This window comes from Antechinus flavipes, chromosome 1 (genome assembly GCF_016432865.1).
Source record: "Antechinus flavipes isolate AdamAnt ecotype Samford, QLD, Australia chromosome 1, AdamAnt_v2, whole genome shotgun sequence".
In the NCBI taxonomy this organism is placed as follows: Eukaryota; Metazoa; Chordata; class Mammalia; order Dasyuromorphia; family Dasyuridae; genus Antechinus; species Antechinus flavipes.
Window position 1 is genome coordinate 336,538,838 of NC_067398.1, and position 21,955 is coordinate 336,560,792.

Genomic DNA, 21,955 nt, shown 5'->3' on the forward strand with positions numbered 1-21,955 from the left:
TCCTTTGTTCTCAAAAAGGACCAAAATGACATCACTCACTATGTTAGAATTGCATTGCTGTGTGTCTGATTTTGGCTGATCAGAGCATTACCTTGGAGTGCTCTGCCACAAGTTGGATACAAATAGTCCATATGAACATTTGAAATAGCTTCTCTACTCTTACACATTTTGCATTTCTTTTGGGCTAATTCAGTTCTATTTTGCTCACAGCACCTTCTCTGATGATGGCACGCTATGCTATGTTAGTGTCTCCCATGTCATAAAATCAATTCTGAAGTAAGAGAAACCTTGAAAGTATCCTTGTATCACTTTTTCTGACCACTTTGTGAGTGCTTGTCCTGTGTCAGTTCTCTGTAAAATAGGTGATAGGGGGGTGGGGGGAGTGGTGGCAAGCATATATTTGGCAATTTGGCCAGCCCAATGGAGTTGTACTCTCTGCAGTAGAGTTGGAGTGCTTGGCCGTTTAGTCCGAGGAAGGACCTCAGTGTCTGGTATCTTATCCTGCAAGGTGATCTTCAGAATCTTCCATTCAAATGGAAGCAATGCAATTTCCTGGCATGAAGCTGGTTTACTGTCGGGGTTTCAGAGGCATTACAACAATGAAGTCAGCACAATGGTGTAGAACTTGAGTTTGATAGTCAAATACTTATCCTCTCCCATACTTTATTGTTTATAACATTTTAAATATGATTATATTCTGATCCATTATTTCTTTATTCAATCAAAAGTTTCAAGGTATTAGAAATTAATTGAACATAACCTTTTCATTTGTTGTTAATAGTACATTTTTAAAGGTAATGGAAACATTTTAAGTCATGTTCAGTGATGGTGGATAATACAACTGCATAATTTGTAACCTCCTGTCATTTCCACTGATTACCTTGAACAAGCATTGAACCCACTGTAGTTTTCTGTCAGATCTTTTAAAAATTGTTTGTTAGAATGATTGCTTTATGATGATACTGTGGATTTACAGATCCTCAGACATTCCAATCTTACCTTTACTTGGTAAAGATAATTAAAAGGGTAATTATAGAGTGGATGCCTATCAATTGGGCAATGGCTGTATAAGTTATAGTATTTCGGTGTAATGAAATATTATTGTTCTGTATATTAGAAAAATTATATTGTTCTAAATCATCCTGTTGAGCAGACTGATTTTAGAAAAGCCTGGAAAGACTTTTATGAACCGATGCTAAGTAAAGTGAGCAGAATCAGGAGAACATCATGTACAGTAACAGCAAGATTGTTTAATGTTTAATTATCACAAACTTCTCAGCAGTACAGTGTGATCTAAAAAAATTCTAATAGATTTAGGATGGAAACATTTGCATTCAGAGAAAGGAACTCTGGAGACTGAATGTGGATTGAAACATGCTATTTTCACTTTTTTTTTCTTTCCCATGGTTTTCCCCTTTGGTTTTGATTTTCTTTTACACATGACAAACATGGATATATAAAATGATTGTATATATATAACCTATATCAGATCCCTTGCTATCTTGGAGAGGAGGGAAGAAAGGGAGAGAAGGAGAAAAAAATTTGGATCTCAAAATCTTACAAATGTGAATGTTAAAAACTATCTTTACATGTAATTTGGAAAAAAATATTAAGTGGAAAAACAAAAAAATTAAAGGAATAATTATATTAGACAACATTATGCAATGAATGAAAAGCACACTAAATGAGCATTTAAAAACCAAGTTCCTTTTTGTCCTGAGTTTTCTGAGTTCACATCTGTTTCTTGACCTTACCAATGGCCATTTTCTCTTATCTCTTAAATTCAGTCTTAAGAAGTACAAGTTCTTCTAGCAACTTGTTCCAAAAGGCTCTTTGTCAGAACAGTAATACTTCCTTGCTTTTTACTCTTTGCTCTTTTAGATCCCGCCCACATGACCTATCCTTGAGCTCCGACCTGAACAACCACTCCATCGTTACAGTGATTAGTGGGGAGGAGCATTTTGAAGATTATGGAGAAGGGAATGAGGCGGAATTATTTTCTGATAACTTGTGTAATGGAGAAGTCAGCTTTAGCAGTTCCTTTCTTTCTCCCAGGTAAAAACATATACAGTGGTGTTTTTGCTTTTGAATTTCCTTGATTTTGTTGTCTTTAATCATCAGGGATGCCTTTGCCTTTTTGGTTTGTAAGAGGGGGAGAGGGGAGAAGATATCTAAATGTGGAATAATTTCACAGATTTTTTGGAATCATAGTGACTTCTCTGAATGAAAGATGAAAGAAGGGTCACTTAACTAGTTATATCTACAAATTGATACAAAAATTTAAGGCTTAAATATAATAATATGGCTTTTTTACTGCTATGAAATCATTTATTTATAAATTTCTAATCTTGAATCTTGTTATGTAACTATATGCTAAAGAGCCGTTTTTGTCTAAGGATTTCATAAGTTTCTTTGGATTTTGTAATATTGTATAGACTCTTCATTCCAATTTTCTGTTACTATTTCTGACCATGAGCTTTATTTCTGATATTTATAGTATTCCAAGAATGACCCTTCAGAAGTTTATGATTCATAGTTCTTAGGTAATATTTGCATATCATATATATGCACATATATTTTATAATATGTACACAGCTGTCTTTAAAGACAGATTTAAAGATATGTAGCTAAAAATCACCTTTTTTTGCCAAATAAGTTCTAACATATCATGTTTAAAGTAATTATCATATGTACTCAGCTCTTACAATTTATAGTAAACCTTGTTAACTTTCTAGTTGAAGAAAATGCAGTTAAATTATATCTGACTTAATTGTTATGATCATAGATAATATCATGTCCATAAAAACCAGTTTTCCCTTTACAATTCTCTGTTCCTTTTGTGTTTTTGGTAATAATAGCACTTTGTGCCTTAAATTAAAAATTTTACGGTCAGATTTTGAATCATTACTGCCTAAGATTTTTCTACAAATGCTATTTGGCATGGCAGATTTCATTATTTCCAGACCCTAAAATGAACCATATTTAATACCTGAAAGATATACAGTGCTTTGAATCATTTTCTGTTTGCTTTTCATGAAACTTATTTGGTATTTTTAAATTTATTTAATTTTTATTGATAACTTTTTGTTTTTTCCCTCACTTTTGGGGAACATCCCCTTACCTAGTAATCCATTTCTATATTTATGCTCTCTTGAAATGGATTCTGGAAGAGCAAGGTTAGAATTATTAGTATTATTGTTAATTGTGGTCTGATAGAAAATTGTGTTTCTACCAAAAATTTGTAGGACTAGGAAAAAATATACAAAAACACTCCAGCTCACTGTTCACAAAGTTGGTATTAATCTCATGGAACTCTACTTAGCAAATAGATAGTTTACTCACCTTTTAAAAAACACTTTATTTAGGCTTTTAAGTTCAGTCCTTGTATCTCACTTGTTGCTCCGAGAGTTGTGTCACCAAGAGTTAAGTGATTTGCACAAAACAAGTCATTGGCAGAGCAAGGAGGACTTAGTACTGTGAGGAGTTAGGAAGCTCCTCCTACTTGTTAGAAGTGGGACGAACTTGAAAATTGCTTTATTGCATTTCTCTCAGTATTAAAGCTTTTATTCAAAGTTTTGTGGTTTGAGAGTACCAGGCTTCATTAAGAAATTTAAACCTAAAGACTACACAACAAACTACTATGACATTTCCCCTCCATTGTTTATATATTTTAACTAAGAATAAGATTAAATGTGTTCTAAAAAGTATTAAGTATTTTTAAATGGCTATATCAAGTTAGGATCATTTTAAACAAAAATAAACGTAGGACAATGTAATGAAATGGACTGTTACTTCAGGTCATAAATAGAAAAAATGTTTTAGGTTTTGCTTCTCTATCATTTACTATATAGTGTTTTCTATAGAGTTCATTGCAAAACTCTCGAGTTCTCAGAATTCATAAATTGAAGAATTCGTATCTAAGGGTCTAAGTTTTTCCTCTTGTTATTCTTGACATTTTTATGCATTTTTTTCCTATTTGGGCAAATGCTAATTATTTCCATTTATGATATTATTTATAAGAAAATTGAAGCTTTTCTCACTTGGCCTTGTTAGCTCATAAGTGCCAGGAAAAGAAATTGTAAGGAAATATTTGGAAATAAGAAGGATGTCAGTATCCTGAGAGAAGGAAAGAAAAATTAGCTCTAATATATAATTTTATTAGACTTTTGGCTTGCACGGTACCAGAGGTATATAAGAACTTGAGAGTCCACTTTCTGTCCTCTTCTGATAAGAAATACCTACCATTTTTCTTCAAATATATATATTGCTTTTCATGGAAAATATCATCTGTGATAAAATGGGGATCTCTTATGACCACACTCCCAATGAATATAATGAGTATTTTCATCACTCAAGCTGATATATATAATGATTCTAAAATGAAACCAAGTTAAGAATCTAAATTGTAAAATTAGTCCAGATAAAAAAATTGCTTTTATTGTGGAAGTTGTAATTAACTTTTTTTGGAAGTACTAACTAGAAATGTAAATTCTAGTTTAGAAATACCTATATCTATATAAAGATAAGTTTTATCTTATTTTTTCCTGGGTTGTGTTGTATGTAGTGGTTTAGAGATCTTGCTTGAAAAAATATTTTCACTTTTTACTCCTGAAATCATATTCCTGTTATAGTGTTGCCACAATGCATTTCCTTTTGGAGAAATTATTCTTTTCTGTCACATTTATATTTTATGAGTATAAAACAATTTATAGAATTTCATTTAGCTTATGTGACTGAGATCAAGTATATGCTGTAAAATATGCTACTACTTTGATAGCCTATTTCTATTTGTTCACTCTACCTCTTATCTTCTTATGTGATTTTTTCTTTTTTTTTCTATTTAGGTATAACTTCTCTTGTCAAACTATATTTCAATATTAACCATCATTTATATTAAACTCGTGGCTTCCAAAAGGTATTGTGTTTGAAGGTAACCCAGAAAAGCTCCATTATAGTCCTCACTTTCCAAAATGCTCCATAAAATTGAAAGTTCAATTAAAATTAAACCATGGGCAATTAACATATGATTCACAGAAATAAAACATTCTGATTTTTAACAATATAACATAATTTAATTGATAAAACTATTCTTTGTAGGCCTTTAATATTAATGATTTATACAATAGCTATTGAAATAGTTGTAAAGTTGATTTCAGGGAATTTATGATTAAACAGGCCACCTCTATGACTAAACTTTCTTCCTGACAGAGAAGTAATAAACTCAGAATACAAATTTAGACACTTTTTTTTAGAAATGGTCAATATCAGGAATTTGTTTTGCTTGACTTTACATGTCTGTGACAAAGGGTTTATTTTTCTTTCTTTCTTAATATGGGAAGGAGAAAGTAGATTTTCATTGATTGGAAAAAATTTAATTAAAAACTTAGTTGTAAAGTATTATTTGATTTCTTCAAAAGATCCATTTCCTTGATGCGAGCTTGATGCAGACTGAAAACCTTCAGTGCTTTAGCAAACAGTTTTCATTAATTACTGTGGCCAGTCATGTAGTGATGAGCCTCCTTTTTAGGTTAATTGTTGTGGGGCAGACCAGTAGGCAAAGTTGTCACTGGATAGAGAAATGACTTGGCCATTATCCCCCAATAAAGTGTGTGTCACACACAGGATTGGAATGTAGCCCTTGGTTCCTTCAAGGCCAGCTGTCTATACATTGTTACCTCCTTCTATCCCATACTTAAGACAGATCCCTTTGCATGCATATGTATGTGTTTATATGGCAGCTCTCCTGGCCCAGCCACTTACTAGCTATGAGACCTTGCCTAAGTCATTTAACTTCCTTGTTTCAGTTTTCTCATCTATTAAAAGGGAATGATATTCTACAGTCAAGTCCCACTGTTGACATTATTTTTATGAGCTTGGCCAAGTCACTTAGCACCCTTGGGCTTCAGTTTCCTCATCTGTAAATTGAAGGGTGGGGTCAAATTCAGTGGTCTTCTAAGGTCCCTATGGGCTCTTTATGGATGATCTTACATTCTACTTATTACTTCACAGGGTTCTTGTGAGGAAAAATGAATTAATGTCTCTAAAGTGCTTTCTTAAAAGTCCTTTATAAGTGTCTGCTGCTGTTTTATGTGTGTGCCCCTTATGTTACATATTATCAAAATTCTATACTGATGACTCATCATGACATGGAGGTAACTGGGTTCTCAGTCCTTCCTGACAGAGTACAAACCAAGATCACCAGCTGAAAGCCTGTTTGTACCTCTTATTCAAGGACTGGGCAACTAAGTTTAGAGCCTTTTCAGAAACTTTGGCCACGACAGTGTATGAAGATAGTCTGCTAAGTCTACTAAAGGCACTGCAGATCATATGTATCGGTGGAGAGAATGAGGACACTGGCAAATGATGGATCTTTTAAAGTATGAAAGTGTGGGTAGACATGTGTAAGTGTATAGGCATATATGTGCATATATACACACATACCCATATATGAATTTACATGTATTATGTAATACATGTGTGTTTTGTGCGTGTGTGTACACACACACCTACACACGTCTGTTTTCCCATTAAATTGTAAGCTCTTTGAAAACTGTGTTTTGCCTCTTTTTGTATCCCCAGCACTTAGCACAGAGACTGGCACATAGTCCAGTGCTTAATAAATGTTTATCAATATGTCATTCTCCAGGGTATTTTCTTCATCTTGAAGCTGCACATATTACCATACGTTTTTATGCAGTATATGCTATCAGGAATTACTAGGTCTATTAAGGACACCAGACTGCAAAACTGAAGTGGGTTATAGTGTCTACCTTTTTATTTCTTTCTATATCTTTTAAAAAATAACATTGGAGAACTGCAGAATGTTTTATTTTAAACAACTTATAAAAATTAGATATTTTTTATAAATTCCTTTGTTGTTTATTAAACTATTTTACATACCGTATTCTTATACTAATGTTGTCTCTTTCCTCCCAAAAAGTAGTTGCTTAAGAAAAAAAATGTAGTTAAATGTAAACCCAACTAGGAAAAATGAACATTTGCTGTGCTTTTTATTAAAAACCAACGTTTTCATATACTTGCTCCATTGATAATCTTCAGACACAAACTTGTGAAAGCCACAATTCTAAAACTGTACTAGTCCAAACTCTTCTCCTAAACTGATACTTCTGATTTCTCTAGTACCAACCCACTTGCTGCGAAACTGCACAGCATTCTCACTGATGAGGCGTTTGAATTTTACTGTAGCCAGTGCCACAAACAAATCAACCGCCTTGAGGATCTTTCTGCTCGCCTGAATGATCTTGAAATGAATAGGTAATTGGTTCAGTGAGTGGCATGGTATTTAGTTTCCATAAGGAGAAAGGGATATATGCTCATTGTCTGTTGTTTACACCTGACTTGGCATTTTCTCATCTTAGTTTGTTTAAATTGAGATCAAAATGTCAGCTTCTATGACCTCACTATAACACTGATTTCTTGTTTATGACACTTGAATTTCTGAATTTCCATTTAAAGAGAAAAGTATAATGGGTGATGAGAATCTTCCCTTTACCCCTGAGTAGCACCTTTGCATGTTGTTGGTTCTGTGTCCAGTGAATTCTTTGTTTCTTCATTATACTTTGCATGATGTCCCCAAACAGTTATTGGGGATAACAATTGTTATTGGATGGTTATTCTGAGGTAAATCCAATACAGGCAAAACTGGACTTGCAAAGAAGGTAAATTAAGGAGTTATTTCATTTATTTGAGTTGTTTCATTTTTCACATTATTTTTTATATAGGATTCATTTAAATAACTAGCTAGTTAACATACAACATAATTATAAATTTATTTAACTGCTTTGCAAACCTTGAGGCACTATATAAACACTAGTCATTATTATTATTAGCAAAAATTCTAGGGAATGTACTCATGCAAAATATATCTGTTCTCAAAATTCGATCTTTTTTTGAATAGATTTTACTAAAATTGCCTTTGGCTTTAGTCAGTTACCATAAAAATTCAGCTTTGTTTTCTAACCTTTATGTTTAAAAAGAAAAAGTCTGAGTTTCAACAGCAAATCAGTGGTACCAGATTCAACTTTCCCCTTTCATTTACAAATGATCTGTTTTCTTCTTTCATTTCTGATCCCTGAGTCTAGTTCAAATCAGAACTTTCCTGGTTTTTAATATCTCCAAGTTAGATTTCTTTAGACCTTTTCCTTTTATAGGCACCTTACAACTTCAAAAAAACTTGTTTGTGGTCAATATTTTAGGTTTAGATTTTTGTGTGCAAGAACATTTCTGCTAATAGTGCTGAAATCAGGCAGAGTCAATTCATGTATACTGAGCCTGAAATAAAGATGAATTCTTGCTGAGTATAAAAATATTAGCAGTCATTCAAAATGTTTTCTTAAATACATACATATATATTTTTTTCTTTTCTTTTCTTTTCTTTTTTTTTTTTGAAAAGCACTCCCAATTTCTGTCTTACTACATACTTTTTTTGTGGTTGTTCTTTGTTAGATGAAGATGGAGTCATTTGTTGATCTTTAGTTGCAAATGAATTGATATAATTAAAGTTAGTGCTAGAACTCTGTTTGACTCCTAGTCTACCTGTAAATTTCTTCTAATTACTTATAGCTCTTGGCCTTTACCTATAGCATCTAAGGATTTTTTTAAAGTTAAAGTCTTAACTCTGATACTATGATTTATGCAGGAAGAGTCATGAAAGGTTTTTTTTTTTTTTTAATGGGTTGAAAAAACTATAGCAGGATAATAGGGGGTAGTAATAGTATGGATATTTAAGTTCATGTGAATATTTTTATTAATCATCTATAGAAAGAGTAAATCTTTTGTGGGGAGAGAAACAGGCCAGGCCAATGGAGAATAGAGATAATGGATTACATAATGAGATGAGCATTGGATGAGGAATCATGTGCAAAGGATGGGGAATCATGATATTTGGTTTCCAGGCACAGTTCTGACAGATTGTCATAAAGATACAGCATCAAAGATTAGGAAAGTAGTAGTGGAAGGTATCTATAACATTCTAATAGTATTGATGAACATTATTTGGGGAATGCCTATAAAATGAGAGTCTGAGATTAGATGCTTTTTTTCCAGTTTCAACAGTTCTATGAGTTTGACATTTCATCAAAAAATCCTTAGTGATTCTGCTGGCTTATTTGGGCTATAGGAGTAGTAGATATATGCATGGACAACAGGATTTGAAATTTGTGGAAACCTGAGGCATGAAGAATAGGAATATGATCTACTGGGCACAAGTACCTATTAAAGAAATAGATGGTAGAAAAGAACATGAACCTTACTTAAATGTTCATAAAATAATATTACATTTTTATAAAACTTAGTGGTTGACAGAATGCTTTACATATTTTATTTCATTTGACTCTCACAACAACTGCATTGTTTTTAAGTATTGCTATTACTTCCATTTTCTAGATAAGGAGATTAATTGATTTTCCTAGAGTCCCATAACTAGTGAGTATCAGAGACAGGAATTGAAATCAGATCCTCCAAACCTGAAGTCCACTGTGCCGTGCTACCCCTCATAAAGTGACCTAGTTAATCATGCCATGACTGTGATGAACTGATTTAGCAAAAAGATAGAAATTCACCCAGAGAATCAAGAAAATAGAAGCTGGAACCGTTGATTTAAGTACAAAATTAACTATCTGTTTTAGTCATCAAATATGTTCCTATTGCATGTAGATCACAATGTTGGATACTATTTAGTCATTTCTAATCTAGGTATGTCAGTTGCCTTTGAAAGTAAAAGCAGCATTCTTAAGAATTTGAAGTTGAAATCCTTGCTATTCTATTCAAAACTTAAAGTTTTTTGATAATTTTTCTCCACTACAATTGGAATAAAATTAAATTAGAGTCTTAGCTTGGAAGGTAGTTATGAACACCATTTTAGCATTTGTTTACAAGTATGTAATACTCAATCATTTACAAATAGCTTTGCCAAACTCTGAGAAGAACAGAACTGGGCAATAAGACATAGCTTTATAAGAAGTAAATTGAGTTAATTTAATATAATTTTGTTTACAAATTAATTTTACTTAACTTGCATTCGAATTCTTTTCAACCACATCTTTTTAATTCATGAGAATAGGTTAATGATCTATTCAAAATAAAATATTAGAAATAATGCATTTTGCTAGCAAATACATAGTCAAGATTAAAGACATTTTTAACAATGTTGTATTATAATTTCCAAGAAGGAAAGGATCCTTAAAAAATAACCTTCTCCTCAATACTTAAGTTAATAGCATTGCATGTAGAATAGATGCTTAAATGATTGTTCTAGGCCAGAATTCCTTTTCAATGAATTTTGTAAAGAAGCATAATTTAGTCTTAATTCTGTTGTAGAATATTTAAGCTCTATTCTAACACTGGATGTAAACTCAAAAAATAACTATAAATTCTATTCATCTTATTGATACTTTGCAGAAATATTTGCACTCAATTTTAAAAGTGATAATATACTTGGAATAGCAGCTTTAAATATTAAAAAACTTTTAATGGGATGGCAACCAATTTATTGAAGTGTAATGATTAGTAAATTACATTTGTATTTTTGATGTTATATTTAGGGATAGCTGCTAGTCAGAAGAAAGGTGGAAAGGCAGGCTGGTAGAAAAATTGGCATATAAGTTTTTAAAGATGACATAAAAGTAAGTTCCCTAAATTAATTTGTGCCTTGATCTTTATATAGGTTGTATCTTAAATAATTATTGATTATTAAATAAGTACCAATAATTTATTAAATAAATATCAATATTATATCATAACGCAAAAAATGATATGGGATTGTGTGTAGGTCTTTTTGTTCATGTAAATGAATTTCATAAGTGCCAACTTCTTAATATCAATAATCATTATTTTCATCTTTCTAGTTGTTAGAGATCACAAACTTTTCACAATATCAGAATTAGAAACTATCAATAAATTATTAGACTTATAATAAGTGTTGTTAGTTATTAAGATATTTAGAAGAATATTATAGTTAAATGGCAAAAGAAGAGTTTAGAATGGAAGAAACACCAGCCATGTGGGAAAGGTAAGTTTTAAAATGTTGATAGCTTCTTTCATGTTAAGATGAGAAAGAAAACCCTCTTTGACACATAAAGTCATTTGGTTTGAGTAGAGTGGGTAATGGTCTTTAGTTGATAATTAGCTGTTTTAAATGCAAAATTATGTTGGTATGTTTTCTATATTCTAAATAGCAAAAATGATTAGCAATTAGAAAACCACCATAAAATTATGCCAACTTACTGTGAAAAACCAGTAGTTAAGTTAGACTAAAATAAATTCTTTCATATTGATAAATTATTTGAAACATAACATTCCAATCATGGTTCACCTTTTTATTTTTAATACTCTGTGTTGTTATCCATTCTGATTATCTGGTTTCTCACAGCCAGAATATTTGGAAGACTTTCCTTTAAGCTAAGTATTTTTTGAGTATTCTATCAGGTGAATTAGTACAGCCAGTAGCCTTATTTGTCCTAACTTGGTCTTGTTATTGCTATTTTGGATAAAGATCTGTTAAAAGAACTAAAGTAACCCAGCCATTAATGCTTGTGATAACTGCAGAAATCTCAGGGGGATTTATTAAAAAGGGTTTTTTACGCTTATATGTAAGAGGGGGCCTCGCATAGGACTTTGCATGGATACAGTCATTGAAAAGCAAGCTGAGTAGGCATGCTTGTGTTTTCATCATTTGCTAAGGATGTGCCCCTAACCTTATATCTCTTTAGTCTGAATTTCCTGTTTCCTTTTGCTTTTCTCTGTCAGTTTTCCTGACTCTGTTTTCCTGTTGTTTTTGTTCATTGCACAGTCCAAATAAACGACTCTCAAGTAAGAAGGTAGCAAGGTAAGCAAATACTTTATTTCATTTTCAAAGAAAAGTTTTTCCTCATTGTTACTTAAAATGCATGTCTCTTTATTTAAAAAAATTTCATTTCTCACCCCTGACCACCAGGAAACTGAAAAGGATTTAAAATTTTTTAATTTTTTCATTTTTAGTTTAATTTGGAAAAACTTTGAAAGATATTTCTAAATATTGAATTTGAATTCACCTTTAGTTATATGTGCATACTCATTTATAGAAAACTTGTAAAATATTTTCTCAAGTAAAATGGTAACAATAATATTTACTCTCAGTTTTCTTAGAATTCAACACAGCAATCTAAAGATTTGAAATTTTAGGTTTGCTACCTTTGTACCAAGAACTATATAGAAAAAAAGGACTGAAATCTTGATGATAGAATAACATATCATTCCATTCTTGGTTTATATTAATCTCAGGATCATTTGCCACTCCAGGACTACTTTCTTCAGTGCTACAAGGATTATATCTGTCCTACCTCAAGTTAACTTCTTGGGTGCTGTAGAAAACCTCAGTAAAAATTCTTTGACAGTTTAGAATGTGGCTTAATGGTGTTTCTTTCCTTTGACTATCTGCCGTGGTCTATCATGTTTGATTTAATTTTACTTCATAATGAACAATAAGATCTACATAGACTCCCCTTATCATAACATACAGCAGGGGCAACTGATTTTTTTTTTTAATTTTAGAACTCTTATCATTGTACTATTGAGACTATATATCATTTTAATTTTAAAATTAATATCATTAGGATTTTTTAAATTAGGCATCACCTTTCTAATAATCTCTCCAGAGAAATTTCTTGGAATTTAGAGTAGTTATACTAACATAGAAACAAATAATCATAGATTTTCATGTTGAGAATAATTTCATTTGGATGTTAACATTCCTTGAGCATTCCTAAGTCAGTTACTCAGTTTAGAGATGATTATTCACACTATGTGTTTCATTTAAATCAGTTAATGGAATAACATCAAAAAGAATTAAATTTTTTTCAAACTTTTAAATTTTTAAATTAAATTAAATTAAATTAAAAAATTAAATTTTAAGAACAACTTTTGAAGTAAATAGGAAACTTTTGTGGGTATAAGACAATAATGAATAATAGAATGAACTGACATTTGAAGACTATCTGAAAACTTTATTTTTCCATATCTTCAATCTTCTCTTTTTCCCTATTACTACCTACTAGTGACTCCTTTTCACCTGAAATGTCTACAAATAGTAAAATTGAAATGAAGTAATAGTTATTTAAGTTTTGTTCTCTACCTCTTGTGAAAAAGATGTTAATGAATCAATAAAAATATGATTAGTCGGAAAGAAAAATAACCAGGGCCTAGATGATCCATAGATTGATTTATTTATGGGGAAACTAATTCAGAATACATGATGAAGGTGGAATTCAGTCCACTGTACTACACTGCCTCCCAGTTGTAGATGAAGAATAAATAAAATATTCCTTTAGTGAATAAAAGAACAAAAGTTCTCATTGCATATATCAAAGATCAGAGGTATATTTTTTATTTTCAAGAATATTAACTTTTAAAAAAGAAAAATTGTTTGATGTAATTGTTACTAAAAGAATTATAAATTTAAAGTTCTTTTTCCTTTGTCCTCTCTGATTCCTAGGGACCAGAATATAAATTGGATTAAAAAAAAAAATCCTCCAGCAAATGATTGTAAACTTGATAAACAACTTTATCCAAGTAACTCCTAAAGAAAAAAATTTCAATTTAAGATTGGTTCTGTCCTAATCTCATACTGGTAGCTTAGTTTTCATTGCTCAGCTGCTGTCTGTCTCCTCAGAATCTAGAGGTTGCCCATGGGATTGGGGAATTATTTTCCTTTTACAATAGTATACAATCTCTAAACAGTATGCTTTCCCCCACTGATTACTACTTAATATTGGTCAGTCATATTTAATTTTTTGTAGAAAAGGGTGTTTTAAGTCTTATAGAATGAACTCTTGGTACAAAATTTCCCCCCTTTCCCCAAGTCTATGACAAACTTTCTCACTAGTATATACAGAACTTATGACAAAGGATAAATGGTTAACTTAATTCAGATTCTACAAGTTCTTTTTCTGGTATCCTCAAAATGTTCCTTTAGATATAAAGTAACATTTCTGGGATCACCATTAAAAAGCCTATGTCTTTCTTTTTTGAGTCCAGTCTGTTATTGTTGTCTAGCAGTCCCAAGGTACTGCTAGAATGCCTGGGGAAAATATTCTAACTCCAAAATTCATAAGCTGCTACCTGGTCAAGAGAGAGGGAAGAGAGTGAGGATAAGGTGTTTCTTCCTTCATCCTGCTAACATTTTCCTCCTTTGCTTGATTAGGGGCTTCTACCATTAAGCTTCTAGAAACTTGAATTCCTTTGGTTCTAAATTACAGAGTACTTAGGAGATCGAAATATACTTCTATGCAACATCACTCCAGTTCATCCAATGGCTTTTAAGGATATCTAAATTGATCAAGGCCTTTTTTTTGTACTTAATCTAATGCCTATGATTAATTCAATCAAGCAATATTCCCTCTTAGTGAGGGTATCAAGGCAGGGTATATTGTTGATTATTGTAAATTGGATGAGAAAATTTTGAGGTCTATGGTTTTCCTTTTACAAGGAAACTTCTTTAAAATTAGATTGTTGGGGCAGCTAGGTGGTGCATTGGACAAAGCACCAGCCCTGAAGGAGGACTTGAGTTCAAAGTTGAACTCACTTAACACTTTCTAGTTGTGTGACCCTAGGCAAGTCACTTAACCCTAATTGCCTTAGCAAAAATAAAAAATAAAAAAGTTAGATTGTTGTAACATGGTTTGTGATAATCATAAGATTTAAGATTGAAAGGAATCTTAGAGATCATATAGACCAACAATTGGGAAGTGGCTGAACATAGGAATGCAATAGAATACTATAGCAATTTAAGCAGTGATATATATATGTAGCATTGCTTCAAGACTTGAATAAGTAATGCAGAGTAAAGAAAAAGACAAAAGAACAATAGAGATCACTACAACAAAGGAAAAAAGGCATCTCTAAGAAGTCATAAAGCTTGGGTCAAATGTAGCAGTGGCAGCACCGCATTTTTGAAGTTATAGGCACCTATCTTTTCTTTTTTATGAATACTTAATCTTTAAATATTTTAGGGGAATATACTTTGTAAGGAGATTTGGGCGGTGTTAGGAAGTGTTTATGTCCCCCAAAAATGTATCAATAAATTAAAAGAGAAACATAAGACACAATCTATGCGCTCCAAGAATTTTGCTGTCTAATAAAGGATACTGGTATAAAAGCATGGAGATGGAAAGTGTGATAAAAGATTATATGTAAGGAACAGCAAGGTCACATAGAGAGTAAGTATCAGAAACAAGATTTGAATCTAGCTTCTCTGAATCTAGTGTTTTTTTATTGTACCACACTGCTTTCCAATCAGAATTTCTTTATAGCAACCTTACACAGTATTAGAAAACTATTCCCTACCAGGCTTTTCCCCAAGTCTCTATTCCAAGACAATGAGAAACCATGAAATCTTCCTATTGTGATAGAGTAAGAAATCTATTGAAGAAATAAATAGCTTGCTAAATTCTAAATTAAACCTCATCAGAATTATATTTCATTATGTCTTCATAATTTCATCCTTGCTGGCTTCTGGGACCTTTTGAAATCTGCTGTCCCCAAATCTAGGATGCATGTCAAACAATGTCTAGCTTTCTTCTTCTTCTCTGTAACCCATTTTAAGATGGACTATTCATTCACTCCTCCACCCTTAAGAAGGTATAATATATGACCTGCAAAAATGATGAGCTGGAACTTACATAGACCGAGTAGTAATGGAACTGGGATTGCAGCCAAAGTCAATCACAATTCCAGTATTTTCCTGATAGATTATCTACTATCTCATACATTACATGACCATAGCTTTGTGTAAATAAAATTGTTTTGTAAAATTGGTTAACCTCCCTCTGGCATCCCTACTGAGGTATAAATATTACTTTTTCAAGTAGGCAACTTGACAAATATATTAAGGATAAATTTAAATGATAAGGTTGTGTACAAAGTACCATAAGCTTAAATTAATGTTTTACTAGTTGGAGGAGTAATTTCATAATATAAAAAGCGTGGTTTTTTTTTTTTTTTTAATTACACCTGAGCACAAAGTTCTTTTATCCCATCAATCTGACAGAACAAGTTGGAGGAATAAGAACTTCATATTCCAAAGGTTGCTAGAAAGGTTGTTGGGGATGATATGTTAGTGAGAAAGTTCATTTTCTCTTTTATATACTTTGGGGAAAGAGTTTAGTCCCAAGAAAATGCTTCGTCTCTGAATGAGCTGGAAAAATTCTGGGAAATAACCCCTATCTGGATTTTTCTCCATTTAATAATAATTAGGGAATTCTAATGTTTAAGAAGCTATTTATTCAAGTAGCATCTGTATTTTCCATCTTTCTAATGAATAAGTATTTCCTTTGGTTTGGTTTATTTTTTTCTTATTATAGACATCTCCATCAGACGGGGACCCTGACTGTTGAGGCTATGGAAGAACCTTCTAGAGATCCTATGGACTGTACAGATGAGGACATTGCTGACAAGGTAATTACTGCACCTGGATGTTTGTTTTCATCAGAAGACCTGCATCTGAGAGAAACTTGGAGTAAAACTTGAAATATCTATGTTTATAGAAATTATTATCTGATAATTTAAGGTTTAAATAACTAATTGCATTGAAACACTGTGACTTTATGCTCAGTTTATCTACTTCTGTCCATATAGAACTTTCAGACATGTATTTAGTAAATAGTAAGAAAGTATAAGAAGGTATAGGGAATGATAGGGGCAGCAGGATGGTGCAGTAGATAGCATCAGGCCTGGAGTCAGGAAGATCTGAGTTCAAATTTGACCTCAGACATTTGCCAACAATGTGACTCTGGGAAAATCACTTAATCCCTATTTGCCTTGGTTCCTCGTCTGTAAAATGGGAATGAGCTGGGGAAGGAAATGGCAAACCACTCCAGTATCTTTGCCAAGAAAACCCCATGGACTTGGTCACCAAGAATCAGATGTGGCTGAACAAATGGGGTGATGCTTCAGGATGGTACACTCACAACCCACATTATCTTGAGACATGTGTGCTCGTGGTGCACGATTTAATGTAATATATTCCTTCAAAGTCTCACTGAATTCTTGTCTTTTTCATCAAGCACTCAGCTTTTCTGTAGTAGAAAAGAGGTACAGAGGTGAGGGAGAACTCAGTATCAAGGGCAGCAGGAGCCGGGAGCAGACTGGGGCAGGCTGAGCCTAAAGGGCCAGATTCCAGGAATTGGGGTGAGTTATGAAGCCACGCAGTCTGTGACTTTGGACAAGTCATTGAACTGGTGTAGGGTTCAACTAGATGTTATGGGATCTTTTCTAGCTCTAAATGTCTTGATACTACAAGCAGACTGACTTTTTATCAGGACATTAGGTTAAGAGAGCTTCTCCCCATCCTATGGGCCTCTGAGAAAGGGAGCAACAGGACTAGAGTTTTTTACAAATGATTCAAGTCTCCTTACTTACTGATGCCACAAATCTTTTAGCATCTCTGAATCTCACTTGCTTTCTTTGTAAAATTAGAATAATAATAGCATCTGTTTCACAGAGTTGTTGTGAGGATCCATTGAGATATCATATGTAATTCACTTTGCTAACCTTAAAACGCTAATGTGAGCTATTTTTATTCTGTTCACAGTTTAGTTTAAAACCCTAAGCAAATTAAAGCTCGAAGAAGATGGCTTATCTTTGGTAACCCTCAATGCCCTGTGTGTGCCACATACACGCACTCACACGCACACATACACACACCCCCCAAATTCAGGAGTCTAGTGCTTTCTGCCTAGTTTCTGATTGCTGTGAACTTGCTACTCCTGTGCTTCACTCAAATGTGCCTTCCACTAGGGTCCCTTTCCCCAAAAGTACTTATGCCTCCCCTCAAAATGCCCATTTTTCAGTGAAGCGGATCATAGTTATTAAAAAGGAAGCAAGATATGGTGGAAGGAACACTGGCTTTGTTAGAGCTGGAAAGTATCCCAAAGTTCATCCAGTCTACAGATATCAAACTTGGACTGCAGAGTTAACTTCTGTTTGAGTTGGACACCTCTTCTCTAGTATAGGCCTTTCATTTTTTAATGAAGTACAATTCAAAGTCATGAAGTGATTTGATCAAGATTGTACAGCTAGTTAACAGCAGAGCCAGTGTTGGAACCAGGGCATTTTGCTCACTGTTCAGTGTCCTTCGTACCATCACGTTGCAATGTTCTATAGTAGTACAATATTTCTCTTTAAAGGTAGTTATTCTTTAAAATATGGTCTAGTACCTTTCTGTTTTTAGCAGTATAGAGTGTTAACATATTGTTCTGATTTTGCATATTACATTTTAAAAATTAAACTTAGATAAAATGATATTACTCTTGTATTTTATGTACTTAATGAACTTTAATTTGTGTTTTTTTCCCTATTCCCAATTATACAACCTTTTAAAAAAAAATCAAGTAACTTATAATGATTAAAGAAACTTAATCATTGCTCTGCCCATTTCTAATAATTGTGTTGTCACATTTTTCAGTAGTGCATTGTGAAGAAAATTATAACCATTGTGTAAAAAAGAAATATTTGTTTTTGAAGGATAGTGACAAAACTGAAGCAGAGCTCTTTCCTTAGCCTTGTTCTGTTTGTCATTTTAGGAGGAAGAGATAATGAGCTTATCAGGTTTATAGATGACATTACAACCATCTGAAACCTTGACAGATAGCATTAAGAATATAGGTTTTATGTTATGTAACAGATTTGATATTCAAAAATATTTTGTCCTCTTGAAATAGTGAATTGAAACTAACAAAATGGAACTTAATAGGATAATCATTCAGTTCATCAATGAGCATTTATTAATCACCTGCTCTAACCAGGTATTCTGTTAGATACAAATACAATAAATGAAACAATGCCTATTCATAGGAAAAGTAAAGTCCTTCACTTGGATTGAAGCTTCAGTTGGACAAGTTGAGGTGGGGAAGCTGTGGCTTAAAACCAGTTCATGTGAAAAAAGAAAAATTTAACAGAACAATTCAGAAATAGAATGGGCTGTCTTGGGAAGTCATAGGGCTGTCTTGGGAGGTCATAGCTTCCCTTTGACTAGGTAGATATAATGTAGAAGGGATTCTTATTTAGGTATGGGTTGAACCCTTGGAGTTACTATAGCCAGTTTGTAAGATTTGATTATTAAATTACTATTCAGGGTTTGATTGTTAAACTTAAAAGTGTGTCATGCATACTTTTTTTTTCCTTCCAGAGAGCCCATTGTTAGATACTTTCTAGCACTCTGTTCCATGGACCACCTATCTCTTAAAGCCTCCTTCGATGCTAGATTCTCCAGTGAAGGAAGGAAAATAGAGGAGAAAGGAAACATTGTATGAATTCTTTCCTAGATACACAGTACTAATTTTCCTGCATAATTTAATATTTATCAGCTTAAGTTTAAAAGGTTTATAACCCTTTTATAGACCAATTATATTACATAAAGTTAATATAAATAGATCTAAAATCTTAACTCAAAAAGAGTTTTGTCATAGAGGTCTCACTGAAATAAGAGAAGTGAAAATAAAAATAATTCTGATGTTTCATCTCACTCTCCTCAAATTTGCAATGATAAAAGATGGAAATAATCATTCTTATTGGGATTGTGGAAAGATACACTGTTGTTATATGCTGGTATTAGATTAATATAATTGATACATTGTGATAGAGTTGTGAATTTGGCCTAGTAGGGTTGTAAATTGATCTGACATTTCGTGTAAAGAAATGTGGAATTAAGCTTAAAAAAGAAAAAAGACTAAAAATGTCCATATCCTTTGATCCACAGATCCTTCTAGGGAAAAAAAAAAAGCCCTAAGGAAATCAAAGACAGAAAGTCTTGTATACAATAATAATCCTAATAATAGAAATAGTAATAATAATAATATATTGCTTTAAAGTTTACAAAGTGGTTTACATAAAATCTCTCATTTTATATTTGCAATCACGCTGTGAAATAGTTACTATTATTATTTCATTGTATAGATTAAGAAACTAAGGCTAAGAGAAATTAATATTCATAACAGCCCTTATGTGGCAGAAAACTTTTAGAAACAAAGCAGATGCTTATCAACTGGGGAATGACTAAACCAACTGGGGTACATTCATATATATGAAGAAGTTGAGGAGAAAAAGAAGGTGAAGAAGGTCTGAGGAACATATATCTTAAATGAGTTAATACAGTAACCTAAACCAGGAAAAAACATACACATTGACAACAATGTAAATAGAACAGCAACAACAATAGAGGAAGCTGAATGTTATATAATTATAATGATCAAGCTTGACCTGAGAAAGAGAAAATTCACTCTCCTTACTTCATTGCCAAGGTGTGAGACTGTAGATGTGGAATAGAGCTTATGCTATCAGCCATAATCTATTTGTTGATGAGTTTTGCTAAACATCTTTTTCTCCCCCTTTTTTTTTTTTAAGTTTTTGTTAGAAAGCATAGATTATTGTGTGACAGGAAAAGGTTATACTTGTAAATGAGTGTGATTTTAAAATAAAAGTTATCAATAAGAATAAAATTTAAAATTTTATAAAGGAAATAGCACTGGATTGAGAGGTAAGAGATGAGTCTAGCCCCAGCTCTTCAATTATTTATCTGTATGGTGTAGCACATGGTACTTGGTCCCCTTTGAAACTCGGTTTTCTCATCTATAAAGTCAAAGAATGTAGTGGATGATCTCTAAAGTTCTATCCAGCTTTAATAGCCTAAAATAATCTCTTTCAATCTCTTCTTCTTAGACTAAAAATTTTAAGAATAATAATCATATTTGTATAATAGTATAAGGTTGAAAGTGCTTTCTTTAAATAAAAAAGCTTATAATTCTAAAAAAAAATATTTTCTTCATTGTAATACTCTGAAATAGTAAAGACAAAGAAAGTATTATACCATTTCACAGTTGAAGAAACTGAAATTAGGAAGCTTGCCCATGATCACAACACAACCTTCTTAATGCTCAGGTCCACTGCTCTTTCTACTTCACTATGACAATCTACTTTCACGTGTATATGCAAGTCAAAAAATGTTAATTTTGTAGATGAAATACCTTATTTCTTATGAAATTAGCATTTTAAAACTTTTAATTTAAAAAGATATCCATGGTAAATCTGAAATGATCAAATAGTTATAATAATAATAATTGTAATAACATTTCATGTTTTATGAAGTACTTTATTAAATAATCCTGCAAAATAAACAGTGGAAAAGCCCATTTTATAGATGAAGTAACTTGAGGAAGTTCAAAATAGTACAGTGGCTTGCCCTTGGTCATATGTTTATTAAAGGCTAGAGTTTTGACTAGAACTCCGGTCTTTTTTATTCCAAATCAGAGCTTTTTTTACTGATACCACGCTACTTATCTAATAAAGCCAATGATGAGCTATAGTTGGCTTATACTAGCTTTTAATATTTACACTTTGGAAATCTGTAAATATTACAAATTAGGAACTGGATTATTGTTTTGTTGATTATCTAAACCTAAGAAGAGGATGGAAAAAATACTAATAATGTAGATTAAACTTAAAAGTGGGTCATATATACATTTTCCCCCAGGAAAGCTATTTGTTAAACTCTTACCAACACATCACTGACTAAAGCTCATGCTAAGAGAATGAAGTATATGATATGCACTACCATAGTATTTGGGTGTTTGAAAAGAACTCTTATATTAAAATATGAAACTAGCATAGTGTATGCACTCTGGGGAAAAAAAAAGAAGTTGATACAAATATAGAACAAAAATCACCCACCCTTCCAGATAAATGGTCAAAGTCTAGGAGTAGATTATTTCAAAAGAAGAAACTCAAGCTATCAATATATGGAGAAAATGCTTTAAATTACTAATAAGAGAAATGTAATTTTTATTTTACTTTATAATATTTTTATGATTTAGTTGATAAGGAACCGCCAACTTTTAAAAAATATATATGTATTGATATGTTTTGTTTTTATGTTACTTAAATTATCCTTTTATTCCTTCACTTCTCC

At 32.2% G+C, this 21,955-nt stretch overlaps 1 protein-coding gene across 2 annotated transcripts in view; it reads left to right on the forward strand.

Annotated features, from left to right (window-relative positions):
- Positions 1–21,955, forward strand: part of RAB11FIP3 (RAB11 family interacting protein 3) — a 164,926-nt gene that overhangs the window by 114,803 nt on the left and 28,168 nt on the right. Inside the window, exons 5-8 of one of the 2 annotated variants that reach the window (XM_051968944.1) lie at positions 1,882–2,055; positions 7,141–7,275; positions 11,810–11,845; positions 16,356–16,449. In XM_051968944.1, coding sequence (XP_051824904.1) covers positions 1,882–2,055; positions 7,141–7,275; positions 11,810–11,845; positions 16,356–16,449 — 439 coding nt within the window. The remainder of the gene's footprint in view (positions 1–1,881; positions 2,056–7,140; positions 7,276–11,809; positions 11,846–16,355; positions 16,450–21,955) is intronic. The other variant, XM_051968953.1, reaches the window with a different exon arrangement.